The 20151-nt window shown below is 48.8% G+C and overlaps 2 protein-coding genes across 2 annotated transcripts in view; both read right to left on the minus strand.

The window, feature by feature from the left end:
- Positions 1-3644: 3644 nt before the first annotated feature.
- On the minus strand, positions 3645-10803 carry LOC102745793 (short-chain dehydrogenase/reductase family 9C member 7). The gene is made up of 4 exons (XM_081821877.1): positions 10273-10803; positions 6572-6830; positions 5755-5918; positions 3645-3969 (listed from the first exon to the last, which is right to left on the minus strand). Exons 1-4 carry the CDS (start codon positions 10571-10573, stop codon positions 3752-3754), a joined length of 942 nt encoding a protein of 313 aa, XP_081678003.1. The 5' UTR covers positions 10574-10803; the 3' UTR covers positions 3645-3751.
- A 4087-nt stretch (positions 10804-14890) lies between these two features.
- Positions 14891-20151, minus strand: part of LOC102746404 (retinol dehydrogenase 16) — a 6640-nt gene continuing 1379 nt past the window's right edge. The window contains exons 2-4 of the mRNA XM_081821264.1: positions 18321-18579; positions 16514-16677; positions 14891-15950 (exon numbers count right to left, since the gene is read on the minus strand). Of these exons, the coding sequence (XP_081677390.1) occupies positions 15733-15950; positions 16514-16677; positions 18321-18579 (641 nt within the window). The 3' untranslated portion in view covers positions 14891-15732. The remainder of the gene's footprint in view (positions 15951-16513; positions 16678-18320; positions 18580-20151) is intronic.

The following is a 20151-nucleotide window of genomic DNA, read 5'->3' on the forward strand; positions in this document are numbered from 1 at the left end:
ATGTGGAATTTAAGAAACAAAACAGATGAACATACAGGAAGGGAAAGAAAAATAAAATATAAAAACAGAGGGAGGCACACCATAAGAGACTCTTAACTATAGGAAGCAAATTGAGGGGAGGGGGGTGGGTGGGGGATGCGGTAACTGGGTGATGGACATTATTTTTTTTTTAAGATTTAATTTATTTATTTGAGAAGGAGAATGAGCAAGAGAGAAAACATGAGCTGGGGGAGGAGCAGAGGGAGAGGGAGAAGCAGACTCCCGCCTGAGCAGGGAGCCTGAGCAGGGAGTCCTCCATCCGAGGACTCCAAGATCACAACCTGAGCTGAAGGCAGACACTTAACCAACTGAGCCACCCAGGCGCCGTGGTGATGGGCATTATTAAGGAGGACACTTGGGGCGCCTGGGTGGCTCAGTTGGTTAAGCGACTGCCTTCGGCTCAGGTCATGATCAAGTCCCGCATCGGGCTCCCTGCTCAGCAGGGAGCCTGCTTCTGCCTCTGACCCTCCCCCCTCTCATGTGCTCTCTCTCTCTCATTCTCTCTGTCTCAAATAAATAAATAAATAAATAAATCTTAAAAAAAAAAAAAGGAGGACACTTGATGTAATGAGCACTGGGTGTTATATGCAACTGATGAATCACTAAATTCTACCCCTAAAACTAATAATACAGCATATGTTAACTAAAATGAATATAAATAAAAATTTTTTAAAAAGAAATGAAAAAAAAATAAGTAGCCTCAAAACAGATCTGTAGAGACACCAAGCACATCAGTGGTTGTCTGGAACCTGGGCAGAAACCAATGTTATTGAAAAGAGGGAAGATCAACTGCAAAGATGCACCAGGTAGCTTTTTGGGATGAGAGAAATGTCCTATATCTTGACTAATGATGGTTGCACAGGTATATTTATAAGTCAAAACTCATCAAACTTTATAGTTAAAAGATGCATTTTGTTTAATATAAATTTTACCTCAATAACATTGGTTTAAAAAAAAAAGGTAAACAACCTCCCTGGTCTTCTATTACATTACTAAATTTTCTCTGCTTAATGGCATTTATCAGTATATAAAATTATTTCATTAATTTTTTTTGTTTGTCTATTGCCCAACACCTCCACCCCATCAGAATATAAACTGCTTGGAGGAGTCTTGTCTACTACTCTAACTCCAGCATCTAGAACTACACCTGGCACATAGTAGCAGCACAATAAAGTCTTTTTTTGACAGAGTAACTGGTTAAAATCCTTCAATGGTTCTGTCTCCAAATTATATACTGATTTCATCCACTCTCATCATCCCCACTACCACCACTTTAACCTAAAGAACCATTATTTCTTGCTTGGATTATGCAATGGTCCCCTTGCTTCCACCATTGCTCCCTCATTTCAGTCTCCACAGAGCCCCTTTTCAAAATTTAAATCAGATCGTATTACTTCCCTGCTTGAAATCAAAACAAAACAAAACAAAAAACGTGTGGACATAATTTGATTAAGAGGCTGAGTAAGTGAATAAGAAAAGGCAATTTAAAACTTCAGGAAAGTACAAAAGCTATACAAGAAAAGTTATAATCCTAAGATGAAAGAAACTAAACTGTAATATTGGAGCAGATTTGAATCTCAGTCCACAAATTTAAAAAAAGCAAACAAACACCTTAACTGTTAATGATAGGGTGGTGATAGGGGGATAGCCCTTAGAGCAAAAAATCAAGTCTTCCATCTGCATAGGTTACCTCTTCAATGTCTGCCATTCCAGTCTACATGCTCTTTATATCTGGTGAATCTCTACTGGCTTCCTGCTATGGTGGGACACAGGTGTCTTATAGGAAGTCGCCCAGGGTCTCATCTACCTAAACACACAATGCAGCTGGCACTCTTTTGAGTCTTGCCACCTCCCCTAAGTGCTTCCACAAAGTGAATGGTCCTTCCTCCTCTGGAAGAGCCAAACCTCATTCTCTTCTCTTATCAGCCAGAGTGAATCTCCTTGTCTTGGGGAAAAGGGCCTGCTTCTCTGAGACACTATGTGCACCCACAAGTCACATTCCCTTTTGTTTCTTTCCCCAATTCCAGTAATTTCTCTAAAAATATGAAGGTTGGAGGAAGAAACAATAAAGATAAGTGGGATAAAGCCAAAACTAGATGGCAGAGCAAAGTAGAAAGAACCTGCAGCCTCGATGCCATTATTCAGCCATTGAGTCCTGTCCTCTTTCTTTATTGTTAAAGCCAATGTGATTGGCTTTTCTGTCACTTGCTATTCAATGCATCCTACCTGATACACAATTTGGTGTCAGGAATAAAAGTGCTGCAAATAACAGACTTAGTGGGTTGTACAGTAGCCCCCCAAAAGATATGTCTACATCCTAATTCCTGGAACCTGTGAATGTGACCTTATTTGGAAAAGGGGTCTTTGCAGAGGTAATTAGTGTTCATTTTGGCTATTTTCAAGTTCAGTCGGATGTTGAAGAGACACAAATAAAGACATTTTAATTTAAAAAATTCACATTTGACCTTTATTACATAACCATTCCTCAAGATCAAAAAAAAAAAAAGTCTTTTCAATAGAACTTCACATGACTTAGAAATTTAAGGTGTTTTTTTTTTAATTTAGTTTCATGGCTTATTTGACAATGTTACTAATGTCAAAAATGTATTCTCTATAACTATTAACTCTGGGATCTGAACACCTGAGTTTTGTCTTGGCCATCACGCTGGGAGGCCTTGGGCAGGTCACTTACTCCTCTGAGAGCTCAGTACTACTGTGGAGCTATCAGTGGTTCTCAAGCACCCACAGACATCGGACTCATCACCTTGTTACAAGCACAGATTTCTGGGCCCCATCTCAAGCCACTGAATCAGATAATCTAACATTGAGGCCAAGAATCTATGTTTTTAATTAACCAGGCGATTACAATGTACAGTTTGGGAACTACTGGATTGGATGGCCTCTGGGTTCCTCCTAGCTCTAAAAATGTGATTTTCTGATTTCTGTTTCTTGTATCACTGTTTGTCCTATCTCTGCTACTAGATATTATGCTAAAAAACAGAACCACAAAATAAACAATAAAAAAAACCAAGACCATGATTTAATCATCTTTACATCCTTCCAGCACTCACATAGTGCCTGGTATGTTGTAGACACTCAATAAATATTTGAAAAAGATTAATCAATGGTGATGAAATAAATGAATGTTATTTTATGTGGATCCCAATCACCTATGAACAGAGAGATTTATGTAGAAAGAAAATATCATAAACTTTTACCTGATATAATCTTGCACTCCCTGTCTGCTCTACTACATATTTCAAATAATGGGTTGTGGGAACGAGGTTAATGCATATTTAGAGACCCAGTAGGAAAGTGGTTGAGATGCTTCTGTGGGCCCGATTATCCTGCAGTATTTCCCAGTGGTAGTGATCACTGAGAGAGGCTCATGATTCAGCAGAAGCTCGGTTTCCTCCCATTGACATTTTCAGGTTCAGAAAAAGCCATATCCTGAATGAGTGACAGATGTTCTTGGGGCCATGCTGTAGGTCTTTGCACCTGCAAAGGCCACCTCAGGTTTCTGTGAGTCCCCAGTGAGTGGGAAGAGGCACTTGTCTTCTGCTAGAAGTTATCCATAAATTCTCCGGCAGTGGGTGTCAGCCAAGCAAAGTGTCCCCCAGAATGTCTGATACCACCTCTTGTGACCCTACAGTCTCTTTTCCCACCCCCCTCCCTCCTCCACACTCCACTGACCACCCTAGACTTCCCCAGCTCAGACACTGTCTGCTGGCTTTGGAAGGTACCGGCTCAGGATGAAATCTGTCACAGGAGTGGGCAACTTAGCCAATGGAATGTAGAGGAGTTTGGCATCCAGGCCAGGGTTATAACGGATTCGGGGGCTCCGGGAAACAATGGCATGCTCCATGCTGTTGGTGACCTCGCTGATCCTTGGCTCTGCCAACTGCATCATGTTTTTTAACTTGTCAGTATCTGTTTGAAGGTACAAGAGGGAAGGAAAGTCAAAGGCTCTGTTACTCTTCGTAAGAGATGGTTTCTTCTGAATTCTATCCAAACTCCCTTTCCATCAGATCCCTGATCCAACATTTCAGGCAGATCTACCACACCCTCCAGGTTGTCCCTTAGGCAAACACCCTGTAAATAATCTTATTTCTCTTCCTGAATTCAACAATTGGTGTTGAATTAGCAATTAGAAGAACTGTGCCCAGTTCTGCCACTTATTAGTTGTGTGACTTTGAGCTTAAACTTCCATCATCTGTAAAATGAGGATAATAATACCTGCTCTGGAGAATAATAAAGATGAATAATAGCAGGGTAGACAGTGGGGAAGACAGAATAGAAAACAAGTGTATATAAGTGCATGGGAAAAATGGGAAGAAAATAAGTAAAAATACTATCTGGTTGGTGGGATTCCTAGTCACTGGAGGCTCTTTTTTTCTCCTAGATAGGTCCTAGAGTTCTCAAATTTTCTACAAAAGCATGCAAGAAAAAAAGATGTTATTAAAAATTAGTAACAGGGGCACCTAAGTGGCTCAGTCGGTTAAGCATCTGCCTTCGGCTCACGTCATGATCATGATCTTGGAATCCTGGGGTGGAGCTCCCTGCCCAGCGGGGTGTCTGCGTCTCCCTCTGCCCCTGCCCCCCATGCTTGCATGTGCACACACTCTCTCTCTCTCTGAAATAAATAAATAAGACCTTTAAAAAAAAGATTTTATTTATTTATTTGACAGAGAGAGATACAGCGAGAGAGGGAACACAAGCAGGGGGAGTGGGAGAGGGAGAAGCAGGCTCCTTGCTGAGCAGGGAGCCTGATGCAGGGCTTGATCCCAGGACCCCGGGATCATACCTGAGCTGAAGGCAGATGCTTAATGACTGAGCCACCCAGGTGCCCCGATACTTTTTTTTTAAAAAAAGGCCCTTGCCTTGGTCATGAGGCCACTGTGGGGGGTCAAATGATCTAATAGGGCACAGACAGGTATGTTGTAAGGCTCTAACAAATGTGAGGGGCTATTCTGTTCACGTCGTGTGCACAGGTATGAGGATATGAGGATAGGTGCAAGACATCTGAGTGGTCCAAGTCTGCCGAAGCTCACCACACAAATAGGAGACAAGCCACATGGTACACTTATGGGGCCCTGATGTGCACCTTTGCCCCAGGACTCTGGCAGGTCACTGGGACCCCTACTTCGATGAGAGCCATAAGAGCTCTGGAGGAAATGGTGCCTGAGAGTCAGACTTGTCAATAAGGGATTGAAACTTGAAAAACAGAAGAACAATAGCTGGCCCAACTTCGGGGATGGTCTAGGAAGACAAGGAATTCACCTCCTCTGGGCAAGACCCTGGTGAGCAGTTGATGAGGGCAGGACAGCGTAGTTTAAGTACCCTTCACCCCCAACTCCAATGAACCCCCTATTTGTTTCCTACTGCAGTGAAGCAGCTGTGCTCCAAATAACTTCTCTGTACTCATGTCAGTACATTTTCACCTGTTTGCCTACAGAATAATGTATGCCAGGTGCCAGGAGTGGGCAGCATCTCCCCTAACACTCCTCTCCCCACAAAGGCTGTCGTTCTGCCACTCTGAGCAGTTGCCCCCTTGGTCTCTATTCTCAGATCCCAGCTCTGCCACTAGTTGTGTGGCCTTGGGTCCATAACCCCTCTGAGCCTCCATCCCATTATCTCTGCAACGAAAACGAGTCAGTGATCCCCAAGATCTCGCTGTTCCTCTCAGAGAGCCCCTCTCCCTCCCAGAGAACTCACAGTTGCAGAAGTACTCCTCCCCATAGCTATCCCGGGTCTCCTGAGGCAGCCGCTCCCACAGCCTTCGCATGCGGGACACCGTGCCCTCCTTGCCCAGGATGGATGTTCGATAGTTCCCCGGCTCAATGATGCTGACTTTCACCCCAAAGTAGTGGAGCTCACGCCTGGGAAAGAAGAAAGACTCAGTCTGGGGCCCCTAGATGACGAAGAATCATCAGGGAGAGTCACACTTCTGACCCCCCTACAGGAGCTTATCTCCCCAGGGACCTAGAGGTGCTCCCCAAGCCCTGTACCAGATTGGCACTGCCTTCATGCAAATAAGGGCCTCAGCCCTTTCCCAAGCAATTTGCATTAGGCAAACCCAGCAGGAAAGAAGTCAACAGAGAATCTAGACCAAAGCCTGCCTCCTACCAGGTTCCTTTCACTCAGCCCCACACCCAACAGCCACATGGCAAAGAGAGTGGCAAAGATTCAGGGCAAGGCCTGAATCCTCCTCTGAGGGTCTCCCATGGGCATGTCTGCCCCCAGACTTCTCTGTCTACTTGAGAGACTCTCCCTCTTACTCCCGTAAGCCCAAACACAGTTTCGCTCACTTTGGGACAGCTCAAGGGAAGGCAGGAAGACAGCCTCCTATCACCACCCCTCTTCTCCTGGTCCTTGGGGAAGGTCCCCAAGGACTAGCCTTCTTCCTGCTGCTGTGTTAGCTCCCCGCCTCTGGAACTCCCCTGCCCACATGCCGTCCTCCCTAGCCCTCTCTTCCTGAGGTGAAACCCGCAGGACTCCCACCCAGAGCGGTTTGGCATGGGGACCCAGTCACCTGATGCTGTCAGAGAAGGCCTCGACACCAAACTTGGAGACGCAGTAGCCACCACCGATGACAGCCACACGACCACCAGAGCTGGACATGTTGACGACCCTGCCCCGAGCTTTTTTGATCAGGGGCAGCATATGGAGGGTCACTTCAATCAGTCCCACCAGGTTCACATTGATCACCTTCATGAAGTCCTCCTTCGTCAGCCATTCATTGGGTCCACTGGGCAGGCCTACACCAGCATTGTTCACCAGGGCCCAGAGGCCTAGGGGTGTGATGGAGGGAGAGAGAACCACACAGAAATCATTAGCATCTCTGGAAAAGCGTCAGAGTCCACCACCCACCAGCCCAGGGCTGCCAAGGCACAAGATGGCCCGGCTGGTGGCGGGAGGCGGGGAGCTATGACGCCCAGAGGAAGATATGCCTTTTACTAATTACTTTTCCTAAAGGGGCCCTTTTTCTGACTCACTAAGTCTGTCACTGACCTAGCTGGGACCCTGTACCAGCTACAACCCAGGCCTTAGCTAATAGCACCTAAGCTGTTAGCTCTGGGAGAAGAGATATCATTTTCATACCAATGAAATAATGGTTGAAGTCCTTCATCTCTCATGCGTCCCCCTCTCTATTCACCTAAGTGTAAGAAACCAACTCCATTTTGCACATTACCAAACTCAGTCCATTCATTCACACGTTCATCCATTCATCCATCCATTATCTATTCTCTGTCAGTTACAGAGGAAGGTGCTAGAGACATAAAATGAACAAGACAGAGACTTATCCCTCAAGGAGCTCACAAACCAGAGAGGACATTAATGATATCCGTAAGTAAATATGTAACACATTTAAGTAAAGCAATCCTGAAAAAAATGTAATAGGGGCTCTCTTTCAGATATTTAATTTGAGTTGGTATAAATGGAGAGAAATAATGCCAAGTATTATCATTCAACTCTGCAGGGGCCCATGCTTGAAGAGCCTCAAGTACTAGCCTCTAGTTCAATTCTAGTTCTACATCCAGCTTTGGACAAGTCATTTCCTATCTCTGAGACTTAGGTCTTTCATCAACTGGACAGAACAGTTGCTTCCAGCCTGTGGTTTGCAATCCTGAGACTCTTTCAGGCTGAACCCCAGCACCCGCTCAGGGAGGAAGATGCAGGGGAGGCTTGACTTTCATTTGTTTTACATGTTGAGCTTCCAAGTGAAATTCCACTTGGAGGAGGATGTTTGATGCTAAAAACATGTTCTGTCTCTAAGTGATACCTAAGGACACTTTCCAGCTCTTTCATTCAAAGATTCCATAAACCCCACTGTCCTGGCTCCTTCCCTTCCCTTCCCCTCCCCTCATCCCACCAGCTCACCTTGACCCCTGCAGCCACAAGATACTCCTCCCAGCACAATTCCACTCTCTTCCGATGGCAGGTCTGGATGTAAACACCACTCTTGGTCCACCCCTCCTCCTAGGTCTGGGGTCCACACACAGGCCATGCCCCCACCATATCTTCCTGCCTTCCTCCAACTAGAGAGACCCCAGAGACCAGCTGGCTGGCAGGACTCGAACCTTCCCAGCCAGAGGAGACTCTATTGTCTTCCAGAGGAGGAAATGAGGCTCCTGAGACCCAAAGACTATAAAACCCAAGTGGTCTCTGTCTGTGGAGAAGGGACACACACTCGCCACGACCTGTGATCACCCTGGCAAACAGCTCTGCCTGCTGGCAAACCAGGACTACCTTCATTTTTTTTCCTGCACAGAGCAACTAGAGAACCATCAGAGCAGTGTGAATAGCTTTAAGGCTGTGCCAACCTGTCATGTCCAGAGTCTCTCAGGGGCAACAAGAAAGCATGCCAGGAACCCTGCCCCCCACCTTCCCAGTGCTTCTTAGACCAAGGATGTTGCCCAATGCGGTAGGCAGAATAATGGCCTCCTAAAGCTGGCCCCATACTAATCCCCAGAACCTGTGAACACGGTGGGTTACGTGGGAAAAAGGAATTAAGATAGCAGATGGAATTCAAATTGTTAATCAGCTGACCTTAAAATGGGAAGATTACCCTGAACTAGCCTGGTGAGCCCAATATAATCATAGCGGTTTTTTAAGTGGTAGAAGAAGGCAGAAGACAGAACCAGAGAGACAGCAGTGTGAAAAGGACTTGGCCCTACCTTATTGGTCTTGAAGATGGAGGAACCGGGTCATGAGCTAAGAAATGCAGGAAACCTCTAGAAACTGGGAGAGGCAATGAAAGGGATTGTCCCCTAGAGCCTCCAGAAGCAACACAGCTCTGTTGACACCTTGATTTTAGCTCAGTGAGACCCATTTTGGACTTCTGACCTCCAGAACTATAAGATAATAAATTTGTGTTGTTTTATTTTTTTTTAAAGATTTTATTCATTTATTTGAGAGAGAGAGAGCAAGCATGAGCAGCGGGAGGGAGAGGCAGAGGGAGAAGCAGGCTCCTTGTTGAGCAGGGAGCCCAACTGGGGGGGGGGCTTGATCTAGGACCCCGGGATCACGACCTGAGCCAAAGGCAGACGCTTAACTGACTGAACCATCCAGGCACCCCTAAATTTGTGTTGTTTTAAGCCGCTAAGTTACTGCTTTAATTTATTACAGCAGGAACGGGAACCTAATACATCCAGTGACTCATGAACACAAGTGGCTCAAGGCTGAATGTAGGGCACTGGGCAAGGCAGCCTATTGAAGAGAGACTGACTCTCACTGAATTATTCATCAATTAGTTCATTCAACAAAAATTTACTGAGCACCTTACTAGATGCCAGACACGGCCTGGGTACTAAGGATATATAAGGAAAAGAGACAAAAAGTCCCTCCCCGCCCCGGCCCACCCTGGAAGCTTTATTCTAGCAAGGGAAAACAGACAATAAATAAGAAAAATAAGTAAAACATATTGTATATTGGATAGTGGTAAATGCTAAGGAGAGAAATAAAGCAGGGCGTTACTGTTTGGCTCCTCCTGGGCCCCAGGGCTGTCTGGCCCCCACCTGTTGTGGGGCCCCCAGACTAGTCCCCTTAGGAGTCAGGACTTCCCTCAGCCTGCTGTTCCACAACAGAACCATCCCGTTCCTCCTGTTCCTGTGCCCATGCCCTGCATGCAGGAAGCTTCCTGGGCAGCCCAGCCCAGTCAGCCCACAGTCTCTTTTCCCAAAAGGAGTGGTCACTCTGATGTCAGCACTTAACCTGAGGTCAACCCAATATCCTCCATGATGTGAGGAAGAGGACAGATCTCTCTCTCCCCTGCCTTCTAGCCTGACACAGTCAAGGAGAACAAACATCCCCACTCAGGGAGTCCAACCTCGTGTTCCCTTTCCCCTCCCCCCAGCCCGATCCCAATAAGAAATGTGCTTACATTTCTATAGGAGTTGATGGTTAGGACTACCCAAGTCCCAGAGAGGCAATTCCATCTTTAGAGGTTTTGTACATACAGAACACATCTTCCTTCTCCTGCATCCTATGGCAGTCTCCCCCCAACCCTCTGAGTTTCTGGCAGAGAAAACTTCCTTGGGAAATCACTCCTTCATGTGAATAGACCAAACCACGCAATGGCTTCCAATCCCACTGAGCCAGAGCCCCAGCCCCCTTCTCTCCATCACCTCTCCCACCGCATCTGAACAACAGTGTCCCTGATCACTGTCAGATGCCTGGGGGAGAAAGAGAGAAGGAGACACTGAGAAAGCCAAAGAATGCAATTTGCCCCACCTTGCTCTCCCACTTGGTCCCTCACCCACTGGGTCGCTGCCTGTATGCTCTCGGTCTTGGTGACATCCAACAGGGTGGTCTGCAGCCGACAAGAGGTATCCTGCCGAAGCTTCTGAGCCCCCTCCTCAGTGAAGCAAGCAGCCAGCACCCGCATGCCCCGATCAACCAGTTGCCTGGCCAGCAGGTTCCCGAAGCCCGAGTCACAGCCCGTGATGAAGACGTACTTGTCTGAGAGGTTGCGGACCAGATTGCAGTTCTTGAACCAGCGATACATAAAGGAGAGATCGGTGATAGCCGCCATAGAGCAGGGGGAAGGTGATGGCCAAGAAGATTGGGCTCAGGAGACAGTGGGAGAGGCTGGTCCTCTGAGCCCCACCTGGCAGTCTGTTGGAACCCACTGAGAAGCGCTCTCCTCTGTTCCACCGCTGGCAACAGACCCAGGGCTCCTGGGTGAGCCACTTTATAATTTCTATAGGTGGATACATCAACACACCAATTAGCTTAGATGCAAGAAATTCAAGTTCAACCTGAAGCTTTGTGATCTCAGACAGTCCTGGTGGCTGCCTCTCGCTCTCCGCCAGCCCTGATGGGTGAAGCTGCCAAGGATGGGAAAGACCTTGTTGGTGATGTCGATGCTGAGAGGTGGCTCATCTTGTGTGGTCTGAGCAGTGCAGGTGAGAAAGGAGGACTCAGCCCAGAGAGCCTCCCTGGAAATTCCCACCTCTGGCCCGGGGATCGAAATCATTTGTCACGAGAGCTGACATGTCAATAAACTGAATTTTTATTTTCAGAGGAAAAAATTAAGACACATTCACTGAAGTAAAACAAACAAAATTGGTTTCGTGCCCCGCCCCCCAACCCCAAAAGAAGTGTTTCAGGTTACTAGCTCTTTGGAATTCTCTGCCCTTAGGTGAATCTCCATTATGAGAGATGAAGAAAAACAAAGGGTCTCCCCGAGGGTAGATGTGCCTCCAAGGTCCTGAGGCCAGAGACAGCAGGGCCCTCCTGCAGGGAGGCTGTTTCTGAAAATGGAGAGAGGAGGCCTGGAGCCTGGGTCCTTGGGAGGTGATACCAACGAAGAGCCCCACTGTACTCCAGGCAGGCCGAGCTCTCTTCACTCAGTGACCAGGCAAATGCACAAAGTTAAGGACAGAAGACATATCAGCTCCCCCCGGGCAGGGCACCCCAGTGGGCATTTCCTTCCACCTCTACGACTAGGCACACACTAGGTAATCTGGTGAGCTGAGAAGCCTGGAGGGGGTGTGTAACAGTGGAAGGAAGGGATTATGAAGCCAACTGACACAGTGGCTAATTGGATGTACAGAGGTAGGGGAGACCAGGAGTCAAGGGGATTCTTTTTTTGGAGGGGGCACTATTTTTATTTTAAATGCAAACATGGATGTTGGTACATGGTCATGAGGCAGCATTTAACTTGAACAAACAGCATACAAACAAGCAAAAGGCAATTATTTGTGTACGTCTGAGGTTACACGATTAAACCTTTACTTGCTTTTAAAACTTCCAAAGGTCTGATTTTGTATTTTGAATATATTAATTAAATCCCCAAGCTGACCCTACTATTTAAAATAACCTGCTTTGGAAGGAGAAATTTTTTAAAGAAAAGGACAGAGTTAACAAAGAGGGTTGCTGGAGAGGAGGTGGGTAGGGGGAATGGGGAAATTGGGGGATGGGCATTAAGGAGGCACTTGATATAATGAGCACTGGGTGTTGTATGCAACCGATGAATCACTAAATTCTACCTCTGAAACGAATGATACAGTATAAGTTAATTAAATTGAATTTAAATAAAACGTTTTTTAAAAAAGGACAGAGTTAAAGGATAGCTTTTATTTTCTTTGTCATCTGTTAACTCAAACAACTGCTGAGCACAATCCAACTCATCCAAAGTATCTTCCATTGCTGATAAGTCAGAAAGTTCCTCCTGCAGCTTCTTCTGTTGGGGCACTGCTCCAAAATTGCTAAGATCAGATCCTATCCATCGAATATGGTTCTTAGACTTTTTTTCAACCAGATCGATTCCATCTAAGACATTGGTGATGTCATACACTCTTCATTTCCGCACTCCCAGTTTTGTGGCAACCTTGTTTAAGTCGAGAATACCCCCAGGAGCAGATCTGACAAGATCCATAAATTTTCGAGTTAAATAAACCAGAGATACATCAAAACGAGGTCTCTTCACTTTGAGAGCTTTTCTCATGGACACATACAGACCACTGCTGACTCAGGCTGCCCAGCCGGCGGTCCCTGGCCTCGCACCCCGCGAGCTCTCCCGCCTTCTCCCGCTCCGGCCAGGTGCCGTCCCCAGTGCGCCGGGTCCTGGAGGCTGAGCACGACCTGGGCCCGCAGCCTGCTCAGTGGCGCCGCTGCCTAGGCCGGCCTGTGAACGAACGCGCCACTGCCCCATGATCTCGGGAGCTACAACACAGATGGGAGGAGGGCAGGGTGACCCACGGCTCTCAGGACTCCAAGCCCGCCATCTTCCTGCATGCGCCAGTCAGGGGGATTCTAGCGTATGGGGCTGATAACAGGTAGAACCACAAGTGGCAAGAGAAGTCAGGGGTGAGGACGCTTTGGGCATAGGGAAGGAAGGCAAGAGATAGAGAGTTATGATATGAACGTTACTGAGATGAGGTCCAGCCAGATAATGAGGACTGGTCATGAGTTCCCTGGGCAGCTGCAGGAAGGGCCTGGGGCCAAATCTTGGTTCTGAGAAGGGATGACATATGGGAAAAGCAAAAGACTAGAGTCAGAGACTTGGAAAATTCTCAGAGTCAGGACGTGGAGAGGAGGGAGAGATTCCAGGAAATGGGGCAAAGAACTCAGAGAAGTTAGGAGGGAAGCTGGTAAAGCAAAAGAAGTAAGGAGATGAGACAGAGGAGCCACACCTCGGACCCTCAGATGCAGGGACAGAAGGATGTTGGGGTCTATGGTGGCTCTTGGAATAAACCTCTAGAGACACCATTCCCCAAGATGATCCTGGCCACCAGCTCATCGTGAGGGACTGGGGGCCAGCCACCCACACCTTCCCTGTCCAAAGGGTCTGATAGAAATGAAGCCATAGATTTCCTAAGGTGAAGAGACAAGGATGCATCTCTATGCTCCACTATCTACCAAGGTTGATAAGCTTCAGAATCAAATAACGCAGGTGTTGCCTCAGGAAAGACCAGAGAGCTTGGTCATTCTCTAACAAGGGTGGTGGGAGTGAGAGGTCAGATCATGGGCACGCCCCTGGGGTGCAGATCCAAACCTTGTGTGAGAGAGAGGTGGGGAGTGGCGGAGGCAAACCTTACCTACGGCCCACCCAGCCCAAGGCACAACACCTACACTCAGTCTGGGAGGTATGTCCAAACTCTGCCTCCTGGGTAAGTGAACAGGGAAATCTTGTCTAGGGGAAGTCAGACAATGCCACTCAAGTGCTGAGCAGTCCCAGGAGTATCCCAATCCTTGAGAAGACAGGTGACATCCAGGGGTTGTCTCTGGATTTAGAAAAGGATCACTTGGAACTACCCCAACACAGGACTGGGCCTGACTCACCATTTCATGGGCCTCTCTGCTGACTGATGGTCAAGGCAGTGTTCCCCTGGGTTCAAACTCCCAACAGCTACAAAAAGCAGGTTATGCAGTGGGGAATGGGAACCACAGAGAAGGGCTCTTTTCCTAGGGCTAGAAATGCCCCACTCTCAGATGACAAGTCTCCCTGCTGAGTACCTGAGGCTGAAGGGTTGGGCTGGTGGTTGAACACCATCCACACCTCTATTCACCAATATCTTCAGCAGAGAGGGGCCATCAGCTCCTCCAGGCCATTTCCAGCACCTACTACATGGGTGAGAATGAATGATACAGCAACATCTGACCTCGTTGTTTTCACCAAGAACATTGGTGTCATTCTACAGTATCAGATCCCCCTAAAGGCTCCATAGCCTCGGTTTGAAAGTGAGGGAAGAAAACTAAGATACCTGATGAGGCAGCTCGCAGTTTGTCCTCAGCCCAGGAATCTGCATCACTCTCTGCAAATGCTTCCTCTGTTCAGTCCATGCTCAGAACATCATCAGAATAGTGGAGACATAGAGAGTCACGGTCTCAGGAAGCACTGGGCAATTAAGGGAATTCCTGCCTGGCACACAGTAGATGCTCAACAAAGGTTAGCAGAGGACAGAAGACTGGGGTCCAGAAGTGACTCTTACTTTCCTCCACTGGAGGATGTGGGAAGGGGGATCTGGGCTGGGGAAGTTGGGGATGGCTGCAGTTGGGGACATAAATCTAGAGGAGGGGAGAACAGAGGGCTGCAGAGAGGATGCTGCTGAGGGGGCAGGCTTGATGTCCCTGGGAAAGGACCAGGGCCTGCCAGTGCTTCAGCAACTTCTCCTGTCTGTCCATCCTTGGGTTTCCTGTGACCCCACATTGCTTGATAAATCCTGGAAAGGAAACATTAGTCCCCACTTCTGTGGAAGGAAGCGGGTGATCTCACTCCCCTCTTGAAATCCCACCCAGGTTATCCCATTGCTCCCTTGATCTCTGTGAAGGCACCTGACGACTCCTCTCATGGACTCACACCCCACTGCTCCCCAAGGCCACGGTTCCAATCACCAGACCTAAGTAAACTTTTCAACTTTTATTTTGAGGCAGAAATAATCAATGGACTTCAAGGTTTCAAGACAACAACTGGTTTTTCTTTCTTTCTTTCTTTTTTTAGGTTTTATTTATTTGACACAGAGAGAGAGCACACAAGTAGGGGGGAGGCACAGAGGGAGAGGGAGAATCAGACTGCCCACTGAGCAGGGAGCCCGACACAGGGGCTTGATCCCAGGACCCTGAGATCATGACCTGAGCTGAAGGCAGACGCTTAACCGATTGAGCCACCCAGGCGCCCCAGTAGCTGGTTTCTGTGTCCTCTGTGTCTGATTATAGACATGTCCTTTTAACCAAGGTCTGTGAGTTGGCTCCTCAGGCTAATGGGTCTGGCTGGTCGTCCCCATTCACATCTGTTCTGGCATTAGGTATCTTCAGTGGAGAGGGGCATTAACTCCCCCAGGCTATGTCCATCCTGTGGGAGGGGGACACCCTGAGTAGGGGGACAGAGGTAGAGCAGGTGGGGGCTGAGACCTCCCTGCTGCTGACACTCTGCCAAGAGTATGGATTCCTCAAGGTGGCAGGAGTGCCAAAAAAGCTCAGAGCCTTTAGAAGCCATTCAAGGAACAGGGCATGTGTGTGTGCTATTGGGTCCCTGTTCCTCAGCCATGAAACTTGGTTCTTTCCTCCTGATATCTCCAGAATCCTGAGTCATATCCCAGGAAAGCCTGAGGAGGAGGTGGGGAGGAAGGTGAGATGGGTGTCTTTGGTGACATGAGATCCCCCTCTTTCCACCTCTCTCTCCCCCCTGAGGCATCCCCACCCTCACATAGGACACAACTCCCTCCTACCATGCACCCCAGGCTTGGGTTACAGAGCCTTATCGGGTCTCGGAGAACTCCAATAGATCATGGCGTCCACCAGCAAGGTGGGCATGTAGCTCATGGGGATGTAGAAGAGCTTAGCATCCCAGCCTGGGGAGTATCGGGTGCGGGGGTGGCAGGCTGTCAGGGCATGTTCCATGCAGTTCGTCACCAAGTGCAGATTGTTGCAACATGTTAGCTTCAGCTTTTCAACTGATTTCTTGACTGTCCAAAAGGAATGACATAGTCTCACACTCCAATCTTGCTTTGGGATCAACTGAAGAGAAGAGTTTCTAAAAGCACCCCACCTCTCCACCGCTCCCAGGTCATCTCCAGGGGGAATCCATGGATTTCACCGGAGTGTGTCCCACCTCCTACCATAGGAAGGCTCTCCACACTAAGCCCCCTCTGGCTCCATTCCTGGGAATATGTGCTCTGCAGAACCGAGGTCTCTACAAACACTAGACTTCTAAGCACCTGAAAACCAGCCGTTCTCATGCCAGCTTGCCAGGAATCCACGCCTGTCTTCTTCCCCCTCTGGCTTCAGGGTCCTCCCCAAACAACGAGGGCATTGGTGGAAACAGCGGTCCCCAGGTCTGACAAGCCTGGATCTTCCCTGGGGTCACCAGGTGACCACATGGGACCACGGGGATGGAACAAAATGTCCCCACTGTGTGGGGGACTCCGAGACTGCAGGAGGGACCTGGGTCTGTAGGAGGCGCTAGAGATGGGCCCAGGGCGGCCACACAAAGGTTTGCTTCCTTCTCCCCAGCCCACAGCTCACTCACCAGATGCCAGGAACTTCTCCCCATAGAGCTCCTTCACCTCTGGGCTGAGCCGGTCCCATGTCTCTTGGGTAGCCCTAGAAATCTTCTCAGGGTTGGTGACATCAGTGTTGAAGTAACCAGGCTCGATCATAGCTACCTTCACTCCAAAGTAGGAGAGCTCCCTCCTGCAAGGCAGACAGGCAGAGGGGCAAGGACTTGGGAGGCTTCGGGGACAAACACGACAAACAAACAAACTTGATATAAACCTAACTCGGGATTGGGGTAGGATCAACTCAAAAGCTTGGGAAGGTTCCAAGAGCAGCGGCCAGGGGGAGAAAATAGTGATGAGGAATAGTCCGTGTATAATGTGCGTGTGTTTCCCAGTATGGTCCGCGCGCTGCTGAGCCCACATCCTGCCTAGCCTGCTGCAGGGCACCCCTCACGCGCCATCTCCTCCTATTTCTCCTCACATCCAATCCATCTCCAGACTTTGCCCATTTTACCTCCTGCCTCATACCCAGAGCCAACTTCTGCCCTGCAGCTGGTGGGCTCCCCAGAGGCTGATTTGACAAAGTTCCCCTGAGTAAACCCCTTCCACGGGGTCCTGTTGCCAACAGCATGAAGGTTTGCAGCCTGTCCGGTCCCCCACCCCCTACCCCCACCCCATCTCCACTGCCCGCCCATGCCCACCTGCCCAGCATGACCCCTGTCCAGCCAGGCCTTGTCCGGTAGCCTGGAGGACTATGCCGCATAGGCCATGACTCATCTTGGGCTTCGGCTTGGGCTTGGGCTTGAGTGGTTCCCTCCCGCAGGAGGCCTTCCCACTCAACTTTGCCAGGTTGCCAAGTTCATTTCTTCAATCCTCAGCTCAGGCCCTTCTCCAGGACCCTCCCCTCATTCTGCTGGCCACCCCCACCACCATGGCTAACTGGCTTGGTCACAACCATCATGAGAGATGGTCACGACATTTGTGTCTCACTTGTCCCTTTCTCAGCTGTCAGACTTTTTTTTTTTTTAAAGATTTTATTTATTTATTTGAGAGAGAGAGAGAGAGAGAGCACGAGGAGTGGGGAGGGGCAGAAGGAGAGGGAGAAGCAGACTTCTCATTGAGCAGGGAGCCCGACATGGGACTCCATCCTAGGACCCTGAGATCATGACCTGAGCTGAAGGCAGACACTTAACCTACTGAGCCACCCAGGCGCCCCTCAGCTGTCAGAATTTTTAGGTCAGACACTTATGTTGTATACTCACAGAAGTGCCGAGAAGTAACTATTGAATGGAGTCAAATGCTGGACCCCCACGTGAAGGGCCCCCTGAAGCTGAATATTATAGGAATTATGGACATGAGCTCTGTAGCCAAATGATCTCAGGTCCAGTGCTGCCTCAGACACTTCCCTACTGTGGGCCCTCCCCCAGGGCAGCGATGGGTGAAACCAGTTCTCTATGCCTGGGGCCTATTCCAACACCCAGAACATAGGATGGTGCTTCCCAATGAATGTCTGGCACAAAGCAAGAGAGAGGCATCTGGAAGGAAGAGCCTCTGAGGCTGTGAGGAAATGAACCCCCTAGAAAAATCTCCCCCAGGGTGCCTGGGTGGCTCAGATGGTTGAGCATCTGCCTTCGGCTCAGGTCATGATCCCAGGGTCCTGGGATCGAGTCCCGCATTGGGCTCTCTGCTCAGCGGGGAGCCTGACTCCCTCTCTCTCTCTGTCTCTTATGAATAAATAAATAAAATCTTAAAAAAAAAAAAAAAGAAAAAAAAGAAAAATCTCCCCCAGAAGTATAGACGCAGGCGGACTGAGGGAGGGCTTCTGTCCCAGTTCAATACCTGAGGGAGTCCGAGAAGGCCTCGACGCCATACTTGGAGATGCAGTAGCCCCCACCAAAAAGGGACAGCCGGCCCATGATGCTGGAGACATTGACCACGCGGCCCCTCGCCTTCCTCACTAGGGACAGCAGGCTCAGCGTCACCTCCAACAACCCCAACAGGTTCACGTCAAGTATCTTCATGAAGTCACTCCTGGTCAGCCACTCATTGGGTGCCGTGGGCACAGAGATGCCCGCATTATTCACCAGGCCCCAGAGTCCTGGGCACAGGGTAGGGAGAGAGCAACATTGTCTGTGTGCATGAGTGAGACACAGTTGTGGTCCAAGTCACCTTCCAACCCACTTCTTTACAGAACCAACAACAATGCCTACATGGTAGAAAGGAAAAGAGCGCAGGAAAGGAACTAGGGACAAGGCGGCTACGGGGGGCCAGGGTCTGCCCGCACACTGAGCTACTGGATGCTCACTGAGCTAGAAGGACTGCTCCTTCTCGTCTTGCTGCTCCTAGGTGCCTGGTGTGCAGGAGGCAATAAGCCCATTTTTGTGAAGAGCGTGCCCAGAGTTCCAGATAAGAGCATAGAGTTCACAACTCTCACAGAAAAGAGACAGCGAGAGGTAGACAGGGATGGTTAAGTGACAAAAATGAAGGGGAAACTGGAGAAGAAAAAGGAAAGAGAAAATTTAAAAATAAATGAAAGGGAGAAAAAACATGAAAACGGACTGCCCACACTCCGTTGGGAAAGACAGACATGAAATTCCCACATCAGGGTAATCTAGAGACCAGGCCTGTGCTGGGCCCCACGGGGCAGGCTTTGCAGCAACCTGTGCCGACTCCCAGGGGGCGCCTGCTCGGGAAGCCAAGCCTGGCCTCTGTGCTGTGGGCAATGCCAAAGCTCACCCTGCAGTGGACGTCCGGGCAGGCTTCGGGGAGGTGACGAGGCCTCATGCCACACACTAGTGCAGACTGCATCCTTAGCCCCAAGAAGTGTCACCCTCTCCTTCACCCTCCCAAAAGTTCACTCTAGTCCCCTCCTCCTAGGTCCCCAGCCCACTCAGCCTTCAGGAAAGCTCCCCCGAAGAGATGGGGAGAAAAGACACAACAAAGGATTTGAAATAGTCCTCAAGTCAGCAGGTTCTGGTCCTCAGTGACAAGGGGCTGGTGGTAGGGAGAGGTGGGGGGGGGGGAAGGGAAGGACAGGGTTTGGCCCTGGGAATACTGGAAAGGGAAGAAGGCCCCCTGCAATACTCATCCCTCCCCTGCTCAGAAACCTTCCCTGGCCTTAAAGAAATGCATGCTCTCTGATCCAATTATTGTATTTTACTTAACATTCCTGAGAATGGAAACAAAGCTTTATTATAGAAATCTTCCCTGAGATGTGGTTTATACCAGCAAAAGTGGAAAACAAACGTCAGGAGACAACGATATAGGATGGCTTCAGTGAATGGTGGTCTCTCAGCATACTTGGATATACAGACATTGAATATTACGTTTGGAAAAGATTTGATGATGAAAATGTTGATCAGAGGATACATAATAATGTAGAGAGTGACTGACTCTGGAAACTGGGCTTTGGGAAATGTCCTTTTATCTTTATCCTCTTCTACGTTTTCTACAAGTGTGTTTTATACTTTTAATCACAAAAAAAGACATCAGTGATGTCCTCTTTCCTGAAAAGGGCAGGCAGCATAATGGAGGAGAAAGAACAGGACCCCCTCACCCGTATTTGACTAAAAGTCCCTCCAGCTCCCTGAGCCTCAGTGTCCTCATAAGTCAAGTGGGGCTGATCTTAAAGCCCTACAGAGGGCTGGGTGTGAAGGTCCCATCAAGAAAC

This window comes from Leptonychotes weddellii, chromosome 5 (genome assembly GCF_054177405.1).
Source record: "Leptonychotes weddellii isolate Sample4059 chromosome 5, ASM5417740v2, whole genome shotgun sequence".
NCBI lineage: Eukaryota > Metazoa > Chordata > Mammalia > Carnivora > Phocidae > Leptonychotes > Leptonychotes weddellii.